This window comes from Durotheca rogersii, assembly GCF_024521655.1.
Source record: "Durotheca rogersii strain YMJ 92031201 chromosome Unknown GGS23scaffold_1, whole genome shotgun sequence".
Classification (NCBI taxonomy): Eukaryota; Fungi; Ascomycota; class Sordariomycetes; order Xylariales; family Xylariaceae; genus Durotheca; species Durotheca rogersii.
The window spans coordinates 3,120,099-3,146,285 of NW_026251232.1; the positions used below are offsets into that span (position 1 = coordinate 3,120,099).

The window sequence follows — 26,187 nt, forward strand, 5'->3', positions numbered from 1 at the left end:
AGCCTCATATCCCCTCATCCCCTCCGCCCGGCCATCGTCGACGGCCCAGGCGGCCCCAGGCGCCTTTTCTCCCACCGGGTGGGTATTTATGCACTTGTGCCTTTTTTTCCTTCGCCTCCTGGGCGCAGTGGAGGCGAACTTGGATTTTTAACGCGTTCGGGGCTGTATCTCGACCTTGTATCGCATGCTCTCCCATCCTAGTTGGCCGAACTAGCGTGGGCGATGCATGGCCGGGGAGGGCCAGCCAATGTCGGAGCACGTGTAGGCGCGCCTCAACCCCCAACATTACATTATGTTAGCCCTGAGCCTCATCAGCTGGGTGAGCTCTACGGTCCCGACTGGATTGAATTAAATGTCTGCCTATTTTTTTCTACCAGGTCACAGCCGTATTGCCGCCGTCAACGCCTAACACGTTTTGACCTCGGTCTAACGAGTGAGAAACTAAACGAGAGAGGGAGAGAGAGAGCAGTGAGCGTTGGGTATACCCTGCCCATCGAACCATGCCGGGCGCTCACAATTACTGACTTGCACGGGCATTTACATGGAGAGGTGCCCATGAGTCTACGTTCTCTCTTCTCATTAGCTGGAACAGCCAGAGCGTGTTTCGACGTTGAGCCGGGGGGGCAACAAGGTAGCGGGTTAGCTTCGTTCGTCCCTAGCTGCTCGAGCACCCACTAAAGAAGCATAATAGCTATAGAGCGGTCGCGGTACTGGGAGTGCGGGCGTGATCGAGATCGCTTCACTTCTAGAGCTCCGAAGAAGACTAGCTTCTACATGGTCGTGAATACCACAAGGTAGTCGGTGGGATACTTAGGCATCCGCATGTTACTAAAATAAGGAACGAGCCACAGATCCCGGCTCATTCTGTGTACATCCCACCATCGTGTGCAAGCGAGGCACGCCTTGCCCCTCCAAGGGATAAGCCTCCATAGCGCCACCTGAGATGGCCCGCGGTCTCCTATTTTCTGCCATACAAGCATTAGTGTCGCGCCGTCGAGCGTTAGGTCGGTAGGGGGAGGGGGGAGGCAAGTAGCGGCCTAATGGGCCTCTCGTTATAGATCGAGTGTGCGGTGTATGATGTGTATGCTACCTATGTATGTACACGTCCCTCTGCTAGTACCTAGCTATAACCTACTGGCAACGCCGTCGCTGGGAGCGGGCCGTCGTAAACGGACGGGGCAGACGGCACCACAGCGCACTGACTTGCCGCACAGACAGGTCGAGTGCCGAAAGCTGGACCAGGTCCATCGTCGAAAGCACCTCGCCGGCCGTCCTTCCTCTTGTGCTCCTGCGAAAGTAAACAAAACAAGAGAGAGAGAGAGAGAGAAAAAGCGAGGGTCGGAGCGGGCGTATTCGTACGCACATGGCGAAACACTTACTTCGTGCTGGCAATGCGGATCACCCAGCAACCGTCGAAGCTATCCAACGTCACCATCCTAATCCGTTAGCTCGAGGTACCTGCGGCTTGCAGTAGCGTTGGTCACCAATTTCTGGAATGCCGAATCAGGAACTTCTCCAGAGACAGGGAGCAAGGAAGTGTTGCGATCACAACAGCTCTTGTCCGACCAGGCGTGAGGCCGGGACTATGAGACTCTGCCGCGAGCAGGATCGACTTCCTTGGGGACGGTGTCGCTGCACACGGCAACCTGGCTGCCCACGTGTGGATACAAAAATAGAAGACGAGATGCTCAGTTTCGCTCTAGCTAGCCCCTCTTCCCCCCCCTCTTTTTTTGTTTGGACCAACTGGCCACGGCTGCGCAAGTGGGGTGCGGGCGACGAGGTTGTCAGCCACGGCTGGGCTTATTTAGAATGCGTGTTTCGGACGAGATGGGGTGGCCGAGATTGGTGATCTTGGTGGAGAGTACCCAGACGCAGGAGGCGTCTTAGAGTCGCATCAGGCCAGACGCACTTCTACACTACGGGCAGTTACTGTATTATTATTAGGTCTAACCTGACCTCACCAATAATACACAGGCCAAATCGCGGGCAGAGGCGACGGAGATAGCGCGCCCCTAAGTTCTCTCATCAGCTCCCAGCGGCATGGATGGATACGCATAACTTGAGGCAAGGGTCCCTTCAGGCGGGCAGATAAGCATAACTGGATGCGGCGGGACTCGGAACACGGACCACGCGTTAATCCCGTACTCCGTACTCCGGCTTCCTAACCTCTAGGTACTCACATGAGTAGGTAGACCTACACCGTACCTAGACGAATACCCCTGGGCGAGCACCCAAGACCATTGATAACAAAATATGGGTAATTGATGACTAGAGCTTTCGTCGGGGACATTCTACCTATGCCCACATGTACCTGAGGCGAAGAGAGTGTAAAGAAGTGAATATACCCCGGGTACCCTCTCGGGAGGGCGCTACGAGCCATACGACCGACGGTCGGCGTTGGCTCCAGCGGCAGCATGCAGCAAATACGGGGAGGGAAGAAGAAGGCCTGGATGGATACGGGGAGTCTGGTGTGGTGTGTACGTTGCCACGAGTCGAGCGGGAGTCGAGCTCCTCCCAGGCCCCCATACCTACCTACCTACCTTACGTACCTAACCTCCTATATTACCTGGTCCGACGCAGACCAAGTACCTCGGCAGGCAAAAGTATCTGGGTAGGTACCTACCTGAGGCACCCCCAGCCAACCCTGCTATATCGTTTCTCACCCACCGGGGGCGAGCCAAGCACGATTGTAAATAGCTACCTGGACGTGTATGCGCGACGATGAAACATAACAGCCACAAACAGAATGACGGCTCGGCGATGCGTATCTGAAGCGAGCTCGACTCCTTCCTCTCTGATAAGCCGAGCATCTCCGAACCCTTGACTGACGCTTTTTCGAAACTGGGTTAGGTGTTACTATGGATATACTCAGTAGATGGCATGCCTATTTACAGCACCATGGGGAAGTCGATTCGTGCCCAAGAACGGGCTATGTACCTACTGTTATGTACAGGGTCGGGTCGATCGAACCCCATCCCTCGAACATGGGACCTTTAGAGACGGCGGCCGACCCTACGACTTGACAGCACCTTAGGTAGGTTAGGTACTTGGCCTATGTACCTTCGCGGGGGTACTCGGGTACATGAAGCAGTGGAACTCGACTCCAGGTCTGCGGGGGGGAAGGGAGAGGGGGGGGGGGGGTGCCTCTATGTAGGAACAGACAGCTGGCTATGAATTAGACGCCAGCGCTTGCAACGCTGTCTGCTGAAGTTACATTATGTACCTACATTTACGTGGGCGCCTGGTCGCAGCGCTATGTAGCGTAGCTTCACTTAGGTGCTCTCAGGGTATGGCGGACCCGAACTTCGATGATACCTCAGATAGGCACATGGGCAGCCTGCGTATACCTACACACACATTCAAGCGCACACATATTGCAACCCGATACCTGCCAAATTGCTCCGGGGGGCGTTCGTCGTGCTCTGCTCCCCGAATCAGGCCAAGTGGCGATCAGGGTTAGCAGGTGCTAAGTTTACATAGGAGGTAGACAGGCTCTATCACACACACATACGCACGAGGTACCTAGCAAAAGGGCAGGTATCTAGCCTCCTGCGTGCTAGCTGCTCATCGCTGCCCCTGCAGCCGGGATCCCGATCCTTTGTACCTCGTTGAGTAATCACCGCGCCGGTTTCCTATCGCCGCCGTACTACGGAGTACAATGCACCTACGTACGTCGCTACCTCTAGTCGCTGCGAGCCTGTGGGCCAATACGACCTCCCCTCCCACCACCCATCGAACATTTCTTCTGTTCTTCTTCTCTGTCAGCTCCGCCGTCACACCCAGCCAACCCTCTCTTGCGGCGTGATGTTTCATTTTCCATTCCTACGGCTACCTAATAACAGTTGACGCGCTGCGGATCTTGATCCAGTTAGATTCGGGGCCCTGAAGCAGAGCTGCTGCTGCTGCTGCTGCCATGCTCTGCCATGCGACCGCGCTGCATCTCGTGGTCGCGGCAGTGGTCGGGGTTGGGGTTTCGAGCGCCTCGTCGCAACTAGCTATGAGACGGCGACGGTCCCCTCCCCCGCCCCGAATTAGAAGGTGACGAGGCTAGGAGCAACAGAGCGAGAGAGAGAGAGAAAGAGGCAGTAGACGCCATGCTCCCTCGACGTCGGCCCCGAATGGGTGCTCGATCGTTATAGCCCGCTGAGCTCGGCAATTCTATTCGAGTCTCTAGTCTAACCAGATCCTGCGCCGATGATGAAGACGGCTTACACGTCATTTCTTCTAGTCCCGTAACCGTTGCGATGTGGTCTTTTTTTACCTGAACGATCACGCCGATCCCTCGATGACGGAATCGCGCGGTTTCTAATTACCGACTGGTCAATCTCGAGCCAGGACTCGTCTTCCGCACCAGACCCCTAGCGGAGAGAGGATATCTGCTATGGATGCGCAGGGGAGACCGTACGCCAATACGCGATATGGTAGCTACATACTTACTACATACAAGCCACGCGGTATATGTGGATGGATAAGGCAGGTCGGCTTGAGAGGGGAAGAGAGTCGAGTCGCAGGTGTCGACACTGCCTGCTCACCACCCTCTTTGCCTTGTTGCGCTTGACTTAATCTTAGCTAGCCACCCCCCCTCCCCCCATCGCCTGGACAGGACCCCCCCCCAGTCGTGAGTCTATCGCGGACCCGAGCTGTTGCTCTATGAGTACATCTAGGACACGCCTTTGGCGCAACGCATCGCCAGCACGCGCACGCCGCCGGTCACTCCAGCCACCCCCTTCCGCTAACGCTACTTACGTTATACGCAGAAGCCAGGAACCAAGTAATCATGTAGGTACATGTGTGTGGGCAGAGACTAAGCCGTCTCTCCCCTGTCGTCGACCCAGGACATAATTCTGGCGCTGACAGGGTTTCTAGGGTTCAATTTCTGGATGCCTTGTCGAACCGAACATGATCAAGCAATCGATCGCTGGGGTATACCAGGAAACCCCTACACTCGAGATTGCTGTAGCCTACGCCAAACCCACACTGCTATCGTACGGGGCGGATGGGCATGGCTATGTACGTGTATGAGTATGTACATACATACAGTACATGCCCTATGGTACAATACCTCCGAGACGCCCCATACACACACACCTTCTGACCCCCGCCCTTCTCACCACCACCTTGTCTGCCCTGCTCTCCCCCCGTCTCCCGCCCATCGTGGACATGTTCTCTGCACGTACCCTGTCTATACCCCCCCGGTCGGTTCAGTACACGATGAAGAATGTCCGCCGGACAGGGGGGGGGGGCGTCTTGTACAGACGTACATACATACCTCATATGTGGTGAGGTTGTCTTGGTCCCACTCACGTCCACTTCTTCCTCACCCTAGACAACCATGCTCTCTACCTACATATGTAGTACCCGCCTTTTCAGACGTCTATCCTTGTACTGGGTACTGGCAAGCTCCTCTCCACGACCACGACACCGAGATGTACTCTATGGTACAGCATCGTAACTGACAGGGGCGCCGTTTTTTTCTCTCACCCAGCGCAATACGTAAGGTCCAAGTTGGCTGGTGCTCCACCGTACTGCCTCTCATAAATTTATAAGCCCTTGGGTTTCCTACCTCTTCTGCCATCACGACCACCACCAAGGCTGAAGTTCTTTAATACCAAACGCTTGCCCGACCTAGTTCTTCCAGATCTTCCCTCGCAAGCTCTCAGACTTATATCTATCAGACACCTCCGCCTCGGAGTCGTTCTTATAAGTCTCGGATCGCCATCTCACTCTACCGCCCACGGCCCCTCAGTTATACCAACCCATACATACCGGCAACGACTTGGACGTCGAGACATTGTATGTTGGCTTCTTTATATCCTCAGCAGCATTCCCCATCAGCCATACATATAGCTCCTTCCCCAAGATGAACCACCACTCGGGATTTGAGCACGGCTATGAAGACTCTTACTCACACCTACCTAGGTCAAGCACTAGCATCGCGATCTCGACGGTAGAGAGGATATTCCGCACCTCGCACCCCATCGACTCCCCGTACAGGTTGTCTTTTAAGCAGAATCAACTGGCCGCCTCGCAAGAGATCCGACCATCGTCTTATACCAGCTACAGCCCTCACCGGTCTACGCCCTTAACCGCCCGCACGTCTTATCACCCCTCTCTATCCTCCCGGAGGACTTTGGATGCTGAGTGGAGCGCGAAGCGGTCACAATTCCTAGCCACGCCCTCGACACAGCTCGGCCCAGCACGGGGTTCTTCACCTTCACCTTCACCAAATCAAAATCCAGCGACTGCAACCATGAGGTATGCTCCCACACATCTTGAGCAGCTGGCTCGGAGCTCACCAAAAAATAGCACCGTAGCAGTAGCGTTCGATCCCAGGATGGAGATGGGCATTCCCCGCTCCTCCTTTACCTGGCCAGGCCTGGACTCGAGTCCCGATCTCCTAGGCCACGACATGAGTTCCGTCGGGCATAGCTCCACAGCCAGCATGACCCCCCCGAGCGGCTCGCGGTCGTTGACTTCTAGCCCGCCCCGATTCACGCTGACGCCCGAGCAACGCGAACTCAAGAGACAGCGAGACCAAGCTCGACGGGACTCGAAAACATCAGCCCGAGCTCGTCGCGCCATGAGCACCTACTCGTCTGCTTCCCAGTCGCCGCCGGTCTCGATGCACGAGTTTTCTTCGGCATCCCCCGTGCCAGTCTACACGACCGCGCCGGCGCAGATCTCGCTTCTCGCCGAACCCGCCACGACAATGGCCGGCTCCTACATGTCCTCTTACTCTACCTCGCCTCTCCCCGACCACAGCCACTCGCCCATGTTCACACCCCAATTCTCGCCCATGTGAGTCGCCTGGCGTTGCTACTCCCCGACAGACGAGAGATGCTAACGATTTACGCGAAAAGGCCACACGGTGACTATATGGGGTTGAATTACTCTCCTGGCTACCCTCCGCCGCCCTCGGCTCACAGCCTCTCCTCGCAGTACAGGTTCGTATATAGATGCTAACGACCCGAAAGGAGGACTATGAACTGACCATGATTCTAATAGCCGGCCGTCTCCCCCGATGCACGACTCGGGTATGATGTACCCGGTACAGGCCCCGCCCGTCCTGTCCTCGGGCAGCGCCGTATCGCAGGAGGCCGGGCACGTCCGCGTCGTCCAGAGCCGACCCAAGCCCCAGTGCTGGGACCACGGTTGCAACGGGCGACAGTTTTCGACCTTCAGCAATCTCCTGAGACACCAACGTGAGAAGTCGGGACAGGCAGCCAAGGCCACCTGCCCCAACTGCGGTGCCGAGTTCACTAGGACTACTGTACGTTGGATATCTGATTCGTTCTACCAACCCTAATCGGACGCATAACTAACTTGTCCAGGCTCGGAATGGCCACCTGCTCCACGACAAGTGCAAGCAACGACGAAACTCGTAAAAAGAAAAAAAAAGAAGAAAAAAATGCACCAAAACCCCCCCAGCAACAAATTGTACAAATAAAACGGATACTTTTCTATGATTCATTGTAACGGATGGACGAATGCTTGGATGCCACGGCCGAAGACGATCTGTGGATACCGGCACTTTTTCTTCTTCTTCTTCTCTCTTTTGCAAGCAGGACATTGGGTTAGACAACGTTCAAAATATTCGGGCATAATTGTACTCGGAGTATATATGGGACTGGATTTTGGAGAGCGACGACGAGCTTCGGTCACGGCGTGGAAGATTTAGCATATACCCCCTTATTCTTTTTTTTTTTTTCCTTTCCCTTCGAAACTTCGCTGTTCTACCTCTTACATATGTACATTTTTTGGAAAAAAACTTAGGGTATTTAAGGAAGTGGTCGTTCGCTCTCACAAAGTACAATCCGAAGATTTCAAGCTACATTTTTAGTGACCCGTCTCCTTTTTTTTTTTTTTTTTTTGCGTGCGTGTTGGTTCTTGCTGCTGCGAACTTGGACAAAGATTCACCCCGGCGAATTACCGTGTCCGCAGATAATTAGCGACGGGAAGATAGGCTGGGGGGTAGGTAAGTAGGCTTTTTGCGGCCAATAATACTACGACGGGCTCGCACGGCCGCCTCCGGCTTCGCGAGGGTAGGTAGCAATCTCGAACTTATCCCGACTCCGCGGACATTTCAGCGCTCGGGACCGGGGGCTCGGAGCCTACCTAGGCTGGGGGCCTGCGCTGGGCTGCGCGATGCTACCGTAGTCCGAGAGGCGACAAGATCGCAGGCGACCCTGAAAGGAGAGGGGGGGAGGAGGGAGGTAGGATGGGGAGAAGGGGAACAGAGCAAGTTAGCATGTCAGTAGGTTTGTTTGACTAGGGAGGGGGAGTGGTGGGAGAGGGACGGGCGACCCCTACGGTTCCCCCACCCTTTCCCCTCCTTGGTCTACCCCCTCCTCTCGCCCCCCCCCCCCCCCCGGTCGCTGTCTGCGCGCGCGTCTCTTGGCTACGTAGGTAGTCTGGCTGCCAGTGGGGAATTTACACAGCACGTACATGGAGAGAATGCAGAGAAACGAAGAAGAAGGAAAAAGAGAGAAGGGGAAGGGCGGGGGAGGAGGGAGCGAGAGCGAGAGCGAGAGACGAGGACCAGGAGACCAAGAGACGGGAGAAGCGTGCTGGGGCCATTGGCGCGGCGGGCAGGGGTCGCGACGTTACAGTACATGCGTGAGGACCGACCTGGCTCTCGCCAACCTACATACATATGTAGGTAGGCAGGTAGGTACATACAATAACAACTCGAGGGGTAAGACATTCGAGCTTCCGGATTGGGACCGACGGGGTCGGCGGCCTTGGGATTTCACATGGAACGAACCTCTCCTCGACGCTGGGGGGCGCGCGCAACGGGATAAGTGCGCTGCGCGTCGTCTGGCTGCACCAAGAGAAGTGCCTGCGAGCAGGTCCCGTTCTCCTTCTCTTCTCTCTGCCCCTACCCTCTTTGTTTTCCTCCCAGAGACCATCCGTCTGGGAACCTCTACGTCGCAGCGCGCGGAGGCCGTCAGACGGGTTAGGCGAAAAGGCGCTAAGCCGGGAGGGGGGTTTTGCGCCATGCCATGGAAATGGAAGCGATGGAACGCTTCTGCCCTGCTTTGGGTTCTATCAAATGGATGGATGGATGTACGTAGGGTACGTATATGTGAAGCGTTGGTTGGTGGGATGCTCGTTCTGACTTGATCTGCTCAAGTTTTCCCCTTCTTCTTCTCTTTTTTCTCTCTCAATTTTGCTTTTGGCCATTTTCGTCCTCTGACGATGATCGGTCTGGGGAAGAGAGGGTATGGAGACGGGATAACGCAGAGGGGGAGAGACAGGGAGAAGGGAGAGAGGGAGGTCTGGAAGCGAGCTGTGTGTAAGTGAGCGTTTAAGCGAGTGGGAGAGACGGCCAGACGAGACGGGATAAGGTAGCAGTTGTCTGGCCGAAAATGGGGATTCCACGTGAGGGGACCTCCCCCCCCTCATTTCTCCCCTCCCCTCCCCTCCGCTCTCCCGTCCCGTCCCCTCCCCTAGTCGCTTGGCTGGGTTCCTCTCTCCAGGTTGATTTTGTGCATATCGAACTTGTCATATCTTATCGCCACTGGAAATGGCCCGAAGCGAGGTTCCCCCTTCGACCCACGCAGCTGACCCGGCACGATAAACCGTGCATAACACGCACAGCGAGAGAGAGGCTATACGTGCGTATATGCATATGCCGACCTGCCCTAGGTGCCTACCTACCTAACACAGATATGGCTATACCTGGGTAGGCAGGCATACGATAGGGCGCTCCGTGTGCGCAGGCTAACCGGGCCCTAAGGTGTCATTCGCTCTCGTCCGTCCGTACACGGGGCGAATGACAGGTCGAGCCGGCAAGCGTCGGACTCGAAGAGACCCGGAAGAGAGACCCAGGGCAGCAGAAGCCGGGCTGTCGAGAAACAGGGAATAAAACGTGTGTGTGTGGGTGGGTAGGTGGGAGGAGACGACGACGACGACGACGACGACGACGAGAGGGAAGACAAGAAGAGACGAGCTTGGGGGGCTGCGCACGTTTTCCCCTCCCCCCTCCTCCCCTTACCCCCTTCCCCCTTCCCCCCCCCCCCCAATCTCGAAGCCGGTCCATGCAGTGCCAGGGCAAAAGGGCAGTAAAGGTAGGTCCTACCTGTGCAGAGGAGGTACCTACCTAAGTACTCGCGTGTATGCTGTATGCATGCGCATATATGTACCTAATCTAACAAGCCAACCCGGGTCCCGACTGCAAATGTATGTTATGTATGGTATGCGTGCACTTGTGTCCTGTATGTATATGCAGGCATAATATACGTCTCATCGGAAGGGGAAAAAATCCCCCCAACCCCAATTCCAAAGACGAGAGAGGCACCCTTTAGCCTGCTGCGTGCAACCGAGCTCCCCACGGTCTAAGGCGACCACTGCTAGCTGCCAACTAAGTAACGAAGCAAAGCAGCAACCGAGCCGTCATTTTCCCTACTTACCTCCTACCATTATCAATGCGACCGATGCCACCATGACCACTGGAGAGGGGGGCAGGCAGGCAGGCAGGCACACCGGGGTCCTAGATCTTGACGTGTGGCTTTGCCGATGACGACGGTAAAGCTGAGGATGATGGTGGTGATCGCGGTGGCAACGGGTGTGGTTCGTTAGTGAGATCGGCCAAATCGTTATGCCGCACCCTATGCGTATTACAGATGTTTCCACTCATCCCTACACGAACATGCACGCATACGCACGTAGGCGGTAGGCCTTCGACGCCTTACCGAGGTCGATTGTTCGCCGACGAATTGGATGGCGGCTACTAGCTAACGACATCACCTCTCTCTCTCTCTCTCTCTCGCGCGCGCGCGGCCTCTTCCTTGCTTGACCTCGGAGACGCCTCGCTTTTTTGCTCCGACCTGCCACCTATGGCACCCCAGCCCGCCTGGATCTTCTCCCGCTATGACGATTTTATTTTATTTAACGATCGCTACCCCGTCGCTCCGCCGCCGCCCGGGTTGACTCGGTTGGGGAAAGACTGCGCGAGGCACAGTCCTTGAGAGAGGGAAACCCGGGTAGCCGACAGAATAATATCGCTCCCGGGTTAGGTATATAGGCAATTTCCAACTCAGGAGAGATTATGGGGAGGGGTGGATAGGGTAGGGGAGGGTTTCGCAGGACAGTGTAACAATAGCAGGGGGGCGGAATGGGGTGTAGATACAGAGACCTGCGAGCGAGCGGCGGAAGGAGATAAGACGCGCAGAGAGCGGATGGGGGGGAAGGGCGAGAGGCGCGCGCGCGTCACGGAGAGAGGACAGAAGCCATGTGCCAGATGGCCCGCCTGTAGGTTCTCTCTACGGCGCTGCCGGAAATAGCAGCAAGCTGGTCCCGACGCGCGACGGCATTGGCCTCCAGGTTGATTAAGCCGCGACGATCCAACCACGTTTCGGAATCGGCATAACCGATTGTGCGGCATCCGCGAGCAAGCGAGCAGCAGCAGAGGCAGGGCGTGACAAGGTGCGACAGGTTGGGTTGATTTCCATACCGATACGGCGGCGAATAGACAGATGGGCGCGGAACCCGCACTCATGTCGTATCGAAGACACGACGACATATTACATCCATACCGCTCGGTCTTCCGTCATGTGCGAGAGGTTACATACAAATTCCCCAAGGTGGCAGCAGCACGGGTCTAGCAGGGCAACCGTGTGTTACAGCCTACATCGTAGTTGGTCCAATGCCCAATCTTCATGCAATCTACTATCGAAAAACGGACGGGACTGTATCAATAGTATACACACCTAGGTAGGTAGGTAGGTAGGCAGGTAAGACAGGCAGGCAGGCTAGGCTAAGCGCTTAGATGCCATACGCACACCTATACAAGTTTAGAGTCTGTAAGAAAATATATGGACCCACGAGTTGACAGTGGCAGGTGATGTTCCGATGTCCGCCGGGACGACATACCTACAGACAGATATATACAGGCGGGTCTGCCGGAGGGCCTCACTACGTAAGGTGACACGACGACGGCACGGGTCAGATCGAAGGAAGAAATTGTCTGGGCTTTTACTAGGTATTAAAAACAAATTGTAGGCTTAATTTACGTAGGTAGGTAGGTAGGTGTACCAAAGTGAAGGGCATCTAGATTAAAAGGCAGATTGCCTCGTACACAGGTGGCACATAGTAATACGTAGACGTAGTAATACATAGACGTTAGTGGACAGCATGCGCACCCCCATCCCGCATCGGGTGCAGCTCGGGCTATGAGTACACGCTGCGTCGAGGAGGCATGGACTGCCTCAGATAGGCAAGGCCGGTGGTCCCCTCTGTGCGTCGACGGTGGAATTGAGTACCTACCTAAGAATCGAGAACGGGTCCCTTAATTCCACCCCATCTGCGGGGATGAGAAGAGATGCGTCCAGAGATCCCCCCCATCAAAAGTAAATAAGAAAGCGAGAGAGGAAAAGAGTAAAGCCTAGGGTGGAGTCTGGCATGACAAATCTACTCTTCGCCGTAGAATACCGTGCCAGATAGCGACGCGTACTTTTACCCTACCCGGCAACGCTAGGCAGGACGTCTCGGGTAGGCCATGGTACCTACGGGCCTGGGATCCATTGATGAGGATGGGGACAAGTACCTAACTCGACTACAGGTAACTAATACTACGTTAGCACGTAGCAGGTGTCAACTGGTGGACGGATAGCTTGGGTCAACTATGGGTTAGGAGGGGAGGCGGTTTAGTAGGTGCCTAGCGGCGAACCGAAAGAGCTGGATGCGAGGAACAGCCCATCCTTACACAGCCTAAGTCAGCATGCAGGGCTTAGCGTGGAGACTAAACTTAAAGGCTCCTTCCGCGAGACACAGAAAAATGACATCCATGCCCGTAGCGGATCGGCGTGATAAAGTTCAAGCTTGAATCCATCGCGGATAAATTAGCCAAGGTACCAGGTAAGGTACAACCTTCCCTCACGACCCGGTGCTAAGGTAGGTTGGGTACCTAGGTACAGATGACATATGTGCGTACCTTTAAGATACATGGGTACCTACGATACCAACCTAAGGTATACACCTATGACCTTAGGTACCTATAGTATATGTATGTATGTACGTATGCACATACACATACCTACACACATGTACGCGTGCATATGTAGGTATAAATAACCTGGGGCACGAGGCCCGCTTCTTCTTCTTGCGCACCACACACCACACAGGCCACAGGGACAAGGGACGGTTGCTGGCGGGGGCTAGCGATCTTACGTAAGGCAAGCATAAGAAATCGAAGCCCTTAACTTACCAACCTACCGAGCCATTTGCCAGCGCGGCGCTGCGAGGTCCGATAACGACGGGCTACCGAATTTGCGTAGTCGATAAGTAGCGTCTCCTGCTTCTCTCGTCGCCTTACGCCCATCCTCGTTTTCCCCACACCGTCACCGTAGACCTTCCTAAACGAACCGGGCCCAGCGCTGAAGCAGTATCGAAGCTGATGATGGCCCCACGCACGACTGCCGCATGTATACAGGCACATACCTACCGACCTACTCTACATACATTAGGTACCTACACGCACACACGCACACCCGTCAGGCCGTGCTGGCGTTATGCGGTTCGTGTGCGGATGGGCGCCATGCAGCGTGCTGGCGCTGTTCTCTCAACCGAATTTCGTCGTCCCCTCCTCTCCCTCCGGGGCGCGGCGCGACAACCCACGGACGGTCGGATGTTTGCACCATCGGACCCCACGCCGCAAGTACTACGTTGGGTAGGTATATGTGGTGCGCGACGAGGTGCCTGCCGACGGACAGACGATTCGCTTGCTCGGTATCCGTAACCGAACAACTGCATCGCGCAGAGCCCACGGAGCATGGATTCGCACATACGCATACAACATATGCCCCCCGTGGAGCGCGAACCCCGTGACCTGCGAGAGCCAATGCCCGCCCCGCGAGTTGTCTGCTTGGCGCGAGGCCGGGGCACGTGTTTTGCTCCCACACCCTAACATTGTGTGGTTGTGTGTGTATGTGCGTATCGTATACCTATCTCCCCACACCTGCCTGCCTAGGTACCTACCGTAGGTACCTACCTATCCAGTAGACATCATACCTTAGGTACCTAGGTACCTCTTACCCGATATACCTATCTAGGTACCCACCTCCTATAGATCTACTTGGGCAGGCAGAGCGTACTCCGTGGTATACTGATAAAACGTGAGGTATCGCCTACCACCAGCCGGCACGTTTCGTCCTGAGAGGGCTTAACCCCGTCGGCAGGTTTGGTTTGCGGGTCGCGTTCTTGCACGGGAGCAGCGGTACCCCGTGGTCCTTGCCCTAGGCCGAGAGGTCTCTAACTCGGGCGCCTAACCCAAGGCGCACAGCACATGGCATGACCTGTATCTACGCCAATTTCCGAAGGTACCTAGGAACCTAACCTATGTGCGTATTGTACTTGCTCATATAGCCGCTGCAGTGGTCGCTAGCAGCAAGCGAGAGCGAGCAGGTTAGGATGTGCCTCTTAATAGATGCATCCTTAGATACCTACCTAGGTAGACCTCGTTATGGACATCGGGTAAAGTAGGTATACTCTGGAAGTTGAATAGCCGAACCACCTACCTCTGTCCTCTATCCCAAGTAGGGCGGGCAGGTACATCCCCGTAGAGCGGATTCTTATTCTTATTCTTATTACCTGCGAGGAACCGGGTTTTCCTGTCAAGTCCACTCGGATATCTGGCTCGCTCCCAACTTCGGCCTCTCCTCGACTACTGGCTGCCTGGCTGCCTGTCTACCTAACCCGACCTATATATCCCATCCGATATCCGTGGGTTGTTGGGTACGACTTGTTCTTCTTAGGGTCGTCGCGGAACGCCCGTGCGCTAGTAAGTGACGTCGGCACGAAGGCCCGAAACTTCCTCTCAGTGGTGGAAACGCGCGAACGGAGCAGATTTTTAATGACGGGCTGGGGAAAGGCCCGCACGCTATCTTCTCCCAAAACTGTTGGGTAGGGCAGATGTGGGCAACATGGCGATTCGGGAGCGGTTTCGCCCGGCCAAAAGAAAAAAGAAAGAAAAAAGCGACAGAGGCGAGTTAAGCGAGCGGCCTGGGGTTAGAGTGTGGCCGTCAAATAGTCTGTATTTTCCGAAGGAAAAAAAACAAACTGCCGTCGCGGTGCAGAGATGACGATAGTCGAGTCCGGTGACGAGAAGGCGAATATTCGTGATTCGCTCACGGCGTATCGTCTATTCTCCTAAACTCCGGCAATGGAAGAGAGGCCTATCGGTCGAATCGCGTCACCTGATTACGTACAGCACCTCGTATCACTCTCCACGCTGTCGGCGCGGGTGGGTACGGCAGTCTGTGCCGCGGACCTCGCCGTAAAATGCCCAAACAGAACGAGGAGAAAAAAAGCCCCGTTTACTCACAGCTATTGCCATGCCTTATCTGCTATATGGGGTACAGGCTCCAGAGGTCACTCTGTCAAAAGTACATGCGCGTTGCTCGGAGGCGTGATGAAAAGGTCAGGGAACATCCCAGATAGCCGCGGCGGGGAGACGGCTTGTGGCGGGTGTTAAAGTAGAGGCGGCAGAGACAGAGAGACAAGCCGGTCCGTGAGGGCCAGGGCGAGGTCGGTCGCCCCAGTTGCTAGTTTAGAGGACTGTGCGACCCTTGCGCAGCGCGCTGGCCAGCTCCGTAACGCCGGCTTGGGCTCGGACGACGTGGTCATGGTCGCAGTCGCGAGCTTCGACGACAACCGCCGCGCGTCCCGTGGGACAGGGACTCATCGAACGATGAGCTCACTTGCCGACATGGACAATTAGTCCCTGACGATAAGGGGAGCCCATTGCGACAGCGGCGATCAACTGGTGTCCCCATCGCGTCTACGACGTACCCCTAAGTGCGAAAGATCCTAGGCCTGGGTCAGAACCGGGAGACTTGCTCGATTTCTAATTTTGCATCTTTACTTACACGGCCAGCGTCCGCAAATGTTTCAACTGCAGCCCCCTGCGCCTCTCCGGGAAACCATCCGCAGGAAGAGAGAGACATCAAGAATGGCCTCGATCGGTCCCGAAGCCACCACACCAAGGACACGAGCTAGGAGACCGTAGAAGGCGGCTAGCCAAGGCGACTAGAATGACACTATCGGTATGCGCATCGAACGCAATCTCGAGCCTGTGCCGATCTCACTCGATACGTCGCGCGCGCCGTGTTGACAATGACCGCTGTGCCGTAGGCGCACGGCGCAGCTCGTGGTGCCACACGCCTACTGGTTCGAGGAATCCGATGTGACCGCGGATGGCGATTTCGGGAAGCTGATGCACATAACCCCATTTCTGGCACTATTGTTCGACCGACCCTACTTACGGCAATGTTGACCCCCTCTCCGTCACTCTCGAGAAGAATGACGACGAGTTTCCTACCACCGCCGACTCCCCGTAGCTCCACTTCGACCGACCGGTTGCTTGGGGGGGGAGGGGGAGAGGATAGGCGAGGCGAGGGTGGTGGGATGCGCCAGCGGCCAGGACGTGGCCGAGACAACACACCAACCAAGTCCCAGACTCACGGAGTGGCCGTCAGCCGGCCAACCACGCTCGTCCGCCACCGACGGCACCACACCCAGTACGAGGTCCCGTCGCAATGCAGCAGATGAAACAACTCTTTATGGGTGGTGATTACTACACTGCAAGGACCTGTCAGGTTTAGAGCGCGCAGGCGACCCCGGTCCAGTCCTCCCCAAACCACCTGACCTACACGTGTGAGAGCTGCAGGCTCAACGTGGGAGACGATGGTTACGTTGACCCCGAATGTAACCAAAAGAGAAGCGTTCCTCTCCTCGAAAACGTGCGCCTCCTGCGCTTACTATACCGCTACCCTGTTTACGACCCAGCGATACTTCGAGTAGCTGCTGATCAGGGTCGGACAGCTGTCGGATAGTTCGCGACGTCCGATTTTTGGCTGCCTTGGACCCCTCTTCCCCTTCCTGTACCTGCGGGGCGAAAGGGGAAGGGAGAGAGGAGAGATACAGCGACCCGTATCTGCCTGTATAGCACGATAAGGATGAAGGGGAAGCGCACCTCTGTGGCAAGAGACGGCACAGTACGGAGGCTACCGTCTACGCACTCATAACCACATAATATGCATATCGTGACCGTCAGGGCCGGGGGGGGGGGGGGGGGGGGCGGCTTATCTAGCTGACCAAAATAGCCAGATCAGACCAGGGGCAAGTCTGATCCGGCATCGTAGAAGAAGAAGAAGAAGCAATGGAATAAGAGACAGAAGCCGATGGTGAGCAGTAGCAGCAGTCTTGGCTTTGCGTCAGCCCTAAATCGTCTCACAGTTCAGCTCTCCCTTCACCTCCGCGAACTTCGGGGCAGACGGCTCACGTCTGACAGATCTGCGCCGTCGTCGCATCGAGGACGGTGACGCGTGCGCACGCAGGCGGGGGGGGAGGGGGAGGGAAGGGGTAGGTACAACCTAGGTATGCGGGTACGAAGGTGGGTGGACGAGACAGATAGGCGGATGGCGGGTGACGCGATGTAGCAGAATACTCGTCGAGTACATGGAGCGGCGGGACGGGTAATGCTACCTACTTTAGGTACCTACCTACCTGTCCACCTCTTACCTGCAGCGAGCGAGAGACGGCAGCGAGAGAGGGCGCCGAGAAAGGGGAGCGAAGACGTGGGCCCAGGCTGAGTTGGACCGGCCGGCCGGCCGTCAGTGCGTGGGTTCTATTCGTGTTGCGTCCGCTGCACGTTACCCTCCCACATGTCACCTGCATGCAGGAGGTGGGCGAAGGTTGGTGATTCGCCGGCGGCGGGGATGGGGACGAGATAGCAGATTACCTCGGCCGCCGCGTCGTCCCGGAAGGTTCTATAGAAGGAGAGGGGAAGAAGGAGGAGAGAAGGCAAGGCAAGGCAAGAGAAAGGTAAGGGGGGGAAAGGGGTGTGGTTGTGTGGTTGTGTGGTTGTGTGGTTGGGTGGGTGGGCGAAGACAGATGCCAGATGCCCTCCTCTTTCTCGCCCTCCCCCTCCTCTCCTCCCCCTCCCTCCCTCCTGTATCCTCCCCCCCCCCCCCTCCCTTCGGAAGTTTGGTTGACTCAAGTCGGACATTTTCATCTGGTCGGGTTCAACTGCGCTCCTAGTTGTCCGCTGTCGCTCCCTACGGACCCAGACACGCAGATGCGGAGGTGTGTATTCGGTCCGTGGTTCGCGGTAGCAGTGCGTGTAAGTGGTGTGCCTGGAGGGTAGGAACCGACAGGGTCGGTTAGGTGATGGCAGGAGAAGATGGCGACGGCGCTGATTCGCTCCGGTATTCTAAGCACCGTTTGTTCTTCTCCTTTTCCTTTTTTCGATTAGGACGAACGAAGTGATGAGACTGCTGGTACCGACGTGCCTGGGTATGGGTGGGATGGATGGGCGACGGGCTTGCAAGCTTCTGTAGGAGGTATATATCACGTAGGCGATAGCATAAGTGAGCCTTTTCCAAGATGACTTGATGTCAGGCGGTTCGTGCTGGTCCAACGTCCTGCATACGAATGCGACATGCGGTATCAGCGGAGGAAATTGCGCTAAGACTGGGTACGCGGGTACTTGAGACCGCCAGCGAGCCGTGTGGGATGTACCTTGTGGATGTACCTAGGTACTATGTGGATGTACCGTGAGCCCACGGCCGGGGCGTGGGCGTAGCGGAAGGATGTTGCGATAAACGCCCGAAGCCACGAGGCAGACTTGCCCTCGGCCTCGTGCCCGGGGTGGTACCTGTAGTCGATGCCAGGCTCAGGGATCGAGGGTATACCGAGCGCGTCGGGGGGCGAGAGCCCTGGAGGTCCTAGAAGGTACGTGGGTACTTACCTACCTCTACCCACCTCTATATGTACCTTCTCTTGCCCTCTACTTGGAGGTACGTACCTACCCATGTAGCAGGTAGCCGCCGCGCTAGCATAAGTACCTGCCTAGGTACCTAGGTACCTAACGCATCTACGGGGTACGGTGGGTATGCCTTCACCGCCTGCCTGAAAGAGGCCCGACCGTCCAACCGCCAACAACCCTCCAGCCGCAGCCAAATCTGGCCTAACCAAAACCTCTGCGACGCCAACCTGGTCCCTCTCCGCCATACCGCATCGAGGTCGAGTACGTCGAGCCAATTTCCGCTGCTTTCACAGCTTCCTAATAAAACACCGCCAGCAGCGATCGAAAGCCATTCCCCTGCGAGGCTTTACGGCAGCCTCCTAAAAATAATCCTCCGCCGTTCCCCTGAGACCAGCAGCAAATTGCCCTCTGCAGCCAAGGAAGGGGAAAAGGGGCCTGTGCATGTGCGGCGTGCGTGCTCTCGAACGTCTGGCGCCATTGGATGACACAGGCGTCAGCACCAGCACCAGCAGATACCCGCCATAACACGGGAAAAGATGACCGCAGACGCCAAGTGGAACGCGCGCAAGCGACGCGCCCTCCAGTCCGTCTTCCACGCCGAGACCGCCGCCTCCCCCTATTCTTTCTCGGGTCCGTCCTTCCGGTCTCCCCCGGCCCGGCCGCCCAGAAAAGGGGGCGTCACGCTTGTTGCTACGACTACGACTACGACTACGACTACGATCACGACTCCTACGGGCGCCGACATGGCGGCCACGACGTCGCGGTCGCCGCTCTTCTTGCCGACGGCGGCCGAGAGCAACTCCCACGCGGGGCAGCAGGCGCGCTTCGACCGGGCGTGGCAGGTGGTGACGGCGCGGATCGCGCTGCCGTCGTCGGCGACGGTCGAGGACTCGTTCGGGTCCCTGCCGTCGCAGGAGACCGGCCTCGACGCCGACGTCGACGAGGCTGAGTTCCGCGACGCGCTGCGCGACGTGCTCGAGCCGGCCACGCGGCTCCCGCTCGCCGCGCGCACGGCGGACCTGCTGGGGTGGCACGCGCGGCAGGCGCGGGCGCACTTCACGGCCCACGTGCTGCCGCTGCTGGCCGCGTGCGAGGGCCAGCCCGACCGCGCCCAGGTCCTGCTCGGCAGCGTGCGCACCCTCGAGGCCGCCCACCGCCAGTACCTGTTCGGGCTCGCCCTCGTGCTGCGCGCCATGCGCGAGGCCGACGCCGAGCGCGCGCTCGCCCGCTTCTGGCGCGACCTCCACGCCCTCGTCGGCAACTCCATGTCCGCCGCGCTGGCGGCCGCGCTGCGCTCCGTCCTCGGGCAGCTGATGCGGACCGTGCTCGGCGTGCGCGCCAGCGGCAGCGGTCGCGGCGGGGGCAAAGATAAAGAAGAGGGGGCGGACGCCGACGAGGTGCAGAGGGCGAGGAGCGAGCTGCTGCAGCTCGTCGAGTCGCTGCGCGACGTGGGGCTCGCCGGCGAGAGGTTCCAGATCCTATTCGCGGAGCTGCTCGACGGCATCACGGTCGACTACATCCGGCAGACGTACGCGGGCGTGTGGGAGCCCAACGAGGATGACGCGTGGTCGCGGATACGTACTTCAGCGCGCGTCAGGATCCAGCCGAGGTGCGTGAGGGAGCTCTCGGTGTGGGTCGAGGACCACTGCGCGAGGCTGGCCGTCGAGGTTACCGGCCGCCTCGGCGGCGGCCTGCAGGTGTCCTGGACGGACCTGGAGAAGTGGAAGGAGATCGCCACGGGGCGCCTCGCCGCGCTCCGCATCGACGAGCTGTTCGACATCGTCGTCAGCTGGCCGAGCAGCGAGGGCGGGGTCGACGACCTCCGCTACGCCATCACGACGCCGCAGCGACGTCTCCAGCTTACCGACGCCTTCTCGAACACCCTGCAGAAGCGCCTGCTCCACCCCGGGCGCTCGACGCTGGACATACTACGCACCTACATCGCCATGATCCGGACGTTTCACAAGCTGGACCACTCCAGGGTGCTGCTCGACAGGGTAGCTTACTCCCTCCAGATGTACCTATGTACCCGCGAGGACACAGTTCGTATCATAGTCACGGGACTGCTGGCCAATCGGGATGAGGTCGACTCCGAGGCGCGTAAGACGAAGCTCGTCGAGCTCGTCGAGCTGCTATTTCAAGACCCCGGCCGCAACGGCTTCGCGCGGCCGGATGAGGAATGGGAAGACCTGGATTGGGTCCCGCCCCCGGTAGACGCGGGCTCGAACTACAAGCGGCGAAAATCCGAGGACGTGATCGGGACGCTCATCGGCGCCTTGGGCTCTCCGGAAGTCTTTATTAAGGAATTTCAGGGCATCATAGGCGAGCGGCTGCTATCCGAGAAGAAGACTTTCGAGCAGGAGGTGGACGTGCTCGACCTGCTGAAGAAGCGCTTCGGCGAGTCTTCACTGCAGGCCTGCGACGTGATGATCAAGGACATCCAGGACTCGGCGCGGCTCGACGGCGTCATCCACCGCGGGGCTGTCAACCACCCGGACAAGGTGGACCGGGTCTGGACGATCCACGCGAGGATCCTGTCGCGGCTGTACTGGCCCGAGGTCGGCGAGGAGCGGTTCGCGCTGCCGGCGGAGGTGGAAGAAATGCAGAAGATGTACGAGACCATCTTTGAGCGCCTCAAGCCATCGCGCAAGATGAAGTGGCTCAACCACCTCGGCCAGGCTACGGTGGAGCTCGAGCTCGAGGACCGGACGGTGATCGAGCGGGTGCACACTTACGAGGCGGCGGTCATCGACGCCTTCGGCGAGGGGGGCGCGCCGAGCTGGTCGTTCGACGACCTGTGGATGAAGCTCGAGATGGACGAGGACCTCCTCACCGCGGCGCTCGGCTTCTGGGTCCAGAAGCGGGTGCTCCGCCGGCTGGCTAACAATACTTACGCTGTGATCGAGCGGCTCTCGGACGTCGAGCAGCAGCAGCCGCCGCCGTCATCCCTGGTAGGATCCGCGGAGGCGGGGGCGTCGGGAGGCGAGGGCGCCGGCACGGTGACGGCGACGACTCCGCTCCGGGCCAAGCCGCCGGGGATGAGCGAAAAGGAGCGGGAGAAGCGGCAGGTGTACTGGCAGTTCATCGTGGGGATGCTGACGAACTCGAGCCCGACGATGCCGCTGAGCCAGATCGCGATGATGATGAAGATGCTGATGGCGGACGGGTTCCCGTGGAGCAGCGAGGAGCTCCAGGAGTTCCTGGGCGAGAAGGTGGCGGACGGCGAGCTCGAGATCGTCGGCGGGAAGTACAAGCTCGTGAAGAAGTGAAGGGGGGGGGGGGGGGGTTGGGGAGGGTGAGACAGACAGAGAAAAAAAGAAGATTTTCCGGTATCCGGATCGCGGCACACAGGCGCCATCTATCTGAAAGCGATGACCAAGGCATTGTCATTGGGGGCGGAACGAGCTTGTTCGCCGGGTGGTGGTGGTGCCGGCACGTGTTTCTTCGAAACGTTCGACGTACTATAGCAGGCAGGCTGGGCAATCGCTACGACCCAATACCAACCAACAAGACGTACCTGCGGACGTATATGGGTGTACGGGTGTATGCGGGTGTGGGTGTGGTGGGTGTGTGATGGTGATGTACGCCCAGAAAGAAGCGTGCCGTAAGCCGGCGTGATGTTTCCGCTTCGGGTGCTTTTTTTTTTCTTTTTTGCCTTGCCTTGCCCCGTCGTGTCTTGTGTCTTACCTGCGATCGCGGGGCCGACACACATACACCACCACGTATGGGGGGCACACACACACACACACGTATGCGGACGGTGGATTTGTACACAAGCTCTCGCGCGAAGATAAGCTAATAAGCCACGCGAACTACCTCAGCTCGAAGGGGGGGGGGCCACCAGAACAAAGAAACGAAAAGGGGAGTGGGGAAGTGATAGGAGGGAGGAGAGGCGGGCAGGGGGGCAGGGAGAGAGGGAAAGACTCCCTGCCATACCCTACCCTGCCCTGCCCTACCCTACTTCTCAGCTTTCCCCTTCATTTCTGCTTCTTTGCTTTTCTCTCCGCCCTTCGAGCACACCGTTCGCCTTCCCCCCTTCCCCCCTCCCCTCTCCACCCTCAGCGTACTCTGCGTGTCCACCTACCTACCTACCTACCTACCTAGGTAAAGAGGGGGGGGGGGGTGAAGGGTGAAGGGGGAGGAGGAGGTAAGTACATAAGCAACGGCGCACTGCGACGCGCACGTCCAAAGCGCCCAACGACGCCACCGCGCGCTGCCCTTCTGCTTCTCCTGCTTGTTCTTCTCCTTGCTCTGCTGCGCGCCCGCCGGCTTCCGGCTCCGGGGCCCCCTGGCCCTGGCCGCTACGCCTGGCGCGGTGCCAGTTTGGGGCTGGCTCTGGCTCTGGCTCTCTCGCCAGGAAGATAGTCCGGGCCAGGCCAGCCAGGAGAGGGGGGGGGAGAGGGGGGGGGGGGGGATGAAAGGTCAGTCTAACCCGGTAAGCGCGCGCGGTGTGTGTGTGTGTGTGTGTGTGTGTGTGTGATGCACGTAGGCGTGTGTGGGCGCGGGCGTGTGGCTCGATTCGTACACATCTAGCGAACGGGGCAGGCAGGCAGACCAGACCAGACCGCTGCCCGACTGGAGGGAAGACAGCGCTTTCGTCTGTTCACCGGGCGGAGGTGGTTTCTTTTTTTCTTTTTTTCTTATGGGCTTTTTTTCCCTTTTCTCAAGCTATCCCTGCCCACCCCCCCCTTCTTCCCTCCCCTTTTCCCTTCTACCACGAAGGCTTCGAGGGGGGACAGAGGGGGAGAGTAAAAAAGGGCAGGATACGCAGACGGTTGCGACCTGACGCCGGCGCGCGGCGCGGGAGCGAGGAGGGAAGGCGGGGCGAGACGGGCGAGGATGAGGTGAGGTGAGGTGAGGTGTGGTGAGGTGAGGGAAAAGGAGGGGGGGGGGGAGGGGGGGGCACGGCGCTCGGCCGGGCCGCGCGAAGAGCCGGGCGAAAGGGGCGTGGAGAGGAGGTGCGGTGTACGGGCCAAGAGGATAGATAGATGGAGTAGATAGATAGACGGCGGATACGCGCTGCCAGCGGCCAGCTATCTTCACTCTCGCTCCCCCCCCCCCTCTCTCTCTGTGTGTGTGTGTGTGTGTGTGTGTCTCGTCCAGCCTGCTGGGAGGAGCCCGTACGGGCGAGGTTCCCCTGTGCAAATCGCCCATGTGCATTGCGTGTTTTTAAACTCCCGGTGACTGCCGCCGCCGCCGCCGCTAATATGGCTTCTACCGCTCGCTCGTCTATCTAGCCGAGTTGGCCCGGTCTAAAGGGAGAAAGGGGGGGAGGCGGGGGAGGCGGGCAGATAAATGTGTGTGTGTGTGTGTGTGTGTGTGTGTGTGTGGCCGACCGAGCGACTCCCTGGCTGGGCGCCGAACCGAGGTCTCGGCTACCTACGCCTGCGAGGCAGGCCCCGTCGCCTTCTCGCGGGGGAAACGTGGTGCCCTCGCCCCTCTGGCGGCTACCGCGTCTCTCTCTCTATCGATCTATCTCTGCCCCTCTATCGCGTGGTCCGTCCGGCTTACGAGAGAGAGAGAGAGAGAAAGAGAGAAGGGGACGGCTCCCCAACCTGCCGAGGTATCGGCGGGGGGGGGGGAGGGCAGCGCAGCTAAGCTGCCCGGTGTAGGTAAGCTACGAAGCTGACGTGCGTGCGTGCGTAGATACCTACCTACCTCCCGACCTACGTGATAGCAACCTGCCGGATAGGGGTGGGCGAGGACGTGTGTAGGTAGGCAGGCAGGTTGGCACGCGTGGGCGTGTATGCCCCCCTATGCGACGCCGAAGCCGACGTGGCGTGGAGGCATGTAGTCCATCGTGCAAGAGACGGATGGGGGACGACAGTCCAAGCTCGCCGGCTAACTACCTAGTTAGGAGACCCTCCCCCCCCCCCCCCCTGCCATGTCCGTATAGCTTCATAGTGCCACTAGGTACGTCTACGGCACCCACGTACGTTATGGGGACGGGGGCGCGATGTCGCACGAAGCGGTAAGTAGGTAAGGTGTTGTTGGGTGTAAGTAAGCTAGAGCGAGAGCGCGCGCGAGAGAGAGAGAGAGGCAAGGGCCTTTTGCCTCCTCTCCCCTCCTCTCCTCAACCTGCTCTCTCTCTTGCTCTCTCCGCATTGGCCGCACCACGCACGCGTTTCCCCCCTACGGAAGCCCTCGGTTTCCGGAACGGGCAAGCAGGTAGTCGGGCGGCGAGCGAATACGTACGTTTTGATACACAGGCACATACCTACGTACATACATGCAGGCGGGCACGGGTGGTGGTGCCGCGGAGGCAGATGGAGTGGTTGGAGAGCCAGGTCTGAGGTGCGCGGTTGGTTACCAGCGCGCGGCCGCGCTGCGTCCGTTTGCAGAGCCGACGAGGGCCGACCCCCCCCCCCCCCCCCCCCTCCCCTCCCCTCCCCTCTGTTCCCCCAGACCGCCCGCCTGGGCCCCGGCGGAGGGTGCGTTGGTGTCGAGGGGCCGCGTCTGCGTCGCGGAGCAGACCTGTCTACCCTGCCTACCTACCTGCCTGTGCGCAGCCGACGTGTGTGTATTATGCATATGTGATATGTGCATGTACTGTTGACAGAGAGCAACGCCCCCCCCCCCCCCCGTCGGGTCACCTACCTAGTAGCCAGGTTGGCCGCACACGCCTGTGCCCGCGAGACGAGGTGGCGCGGCCCCGGTGACCTCCTGGGCTGCGCGCGCGCCACGCGCCCCTGCCTACCTACCGGTCTGCTTGTTTCCACCTTCCCCCTTCCCCGCCGCTGCTCGCTCTGTCGGGACGCCCTGGGGCAGGGCAAAGGGCGAGCGGAGGCAAGGCAAGACAGAGAGAGAGAGAGAGAGACGCCCACGCGGTGCCTCGCCTCGTTGCTTCTGGCCACCTCGACGGGGCGGAGCGAGGGCGCGTCACTCGCTCGCTCGGCGTCCATCTGCCCACCCCCCTACCCTCCACGGCGAAGGCAGTCCCGCGGCGCGGTGAGCGGCCAGCGGCCAATGGCCGGCCGCGGATGGCCGTCGACTTACCTGTACTTTCCGGGCGATGGGCACGGATAGGCGTACACCTGCCGCGGCGGGCGTATACGTGCGGACGAGGAACCCGTACCTATAGGTAGGTATACGTCGACGTCTATATGTCGTGTGTGGGCACGTACCTGCTGCTGACGCTTATGTGGGTAGGTAGTACCTACGTAGGCACGTCCCCTGCGGTGTAATGGGTGCGAACGTGGGGATGGAGAGGGGGACCGTCCGGTGGGCTGACGGTGTGCGGTTAGTTTGGATGTCGTCAGCGAGCGTGGACGTGGACGTGGGTCCGAGGGGGGGGGGGGAGAGGGGGTGGGCGTGTGAGCGAAGGGCGACGATGGCGCGGTATGTACGTGCCGTATACTAGTATGCACGTAGGTGCGCACCAGGCGTAGGCCCGCCTCCAACCACGGCTCCCATGCCTCCTC

General features: G+C 58.6%; 2 protein-coding genes across 2 annotated transcripts; both read left to right on the top strand.

Moving 5' to 3' along the window:
- Nucleotides 1–5,860: 5,860 nt before the first annotated feature.
- GGS23DRAFT_592420 (uncharacterized protein) lies at nucleotides 5,861–7,385 on the top strand (the record flags this gene model as incomplete). Its single annotated transcript, XM_051517876.1, has 5 exons — nucleotides 5,861–6,255; nucleotides 6,307–6,798; nucleotides 6,861–6,944; nucleotides 7,006–7,270; nucleotides 7,332–7,385. 5 exons carry the CDS (start codon nucleotides 5,861–5,863, stop codon nucleotides 7,383–7,385), a joined length of 1,290 nt encoding a protein of 429 aa, XP_051377373.1.
- A 12,568-nt stretch (nucleotides 7,386–19,953) lies between these two features.
- Nucleotides 19,954–22,163, top strand: GGS23DRAFT_546685 (uncharacterized protein). The gene has a single exon (XM_051515047.1). It carries the CDS (start codon nucleotides 19,960–19,962, stop codon nucleotides 22,033–22,035), a length of 2,076 nt encoding a protein of 691 aa, XP_051377374.1. The 5' UTR covers nucleotides 19,954–19,959; the 3' UTR covers nucleotides 22,036–22,163.
- The last annotated feature ends 4,024 nt before the right edge of the window (nucleotides 22,164–26,187 follow it).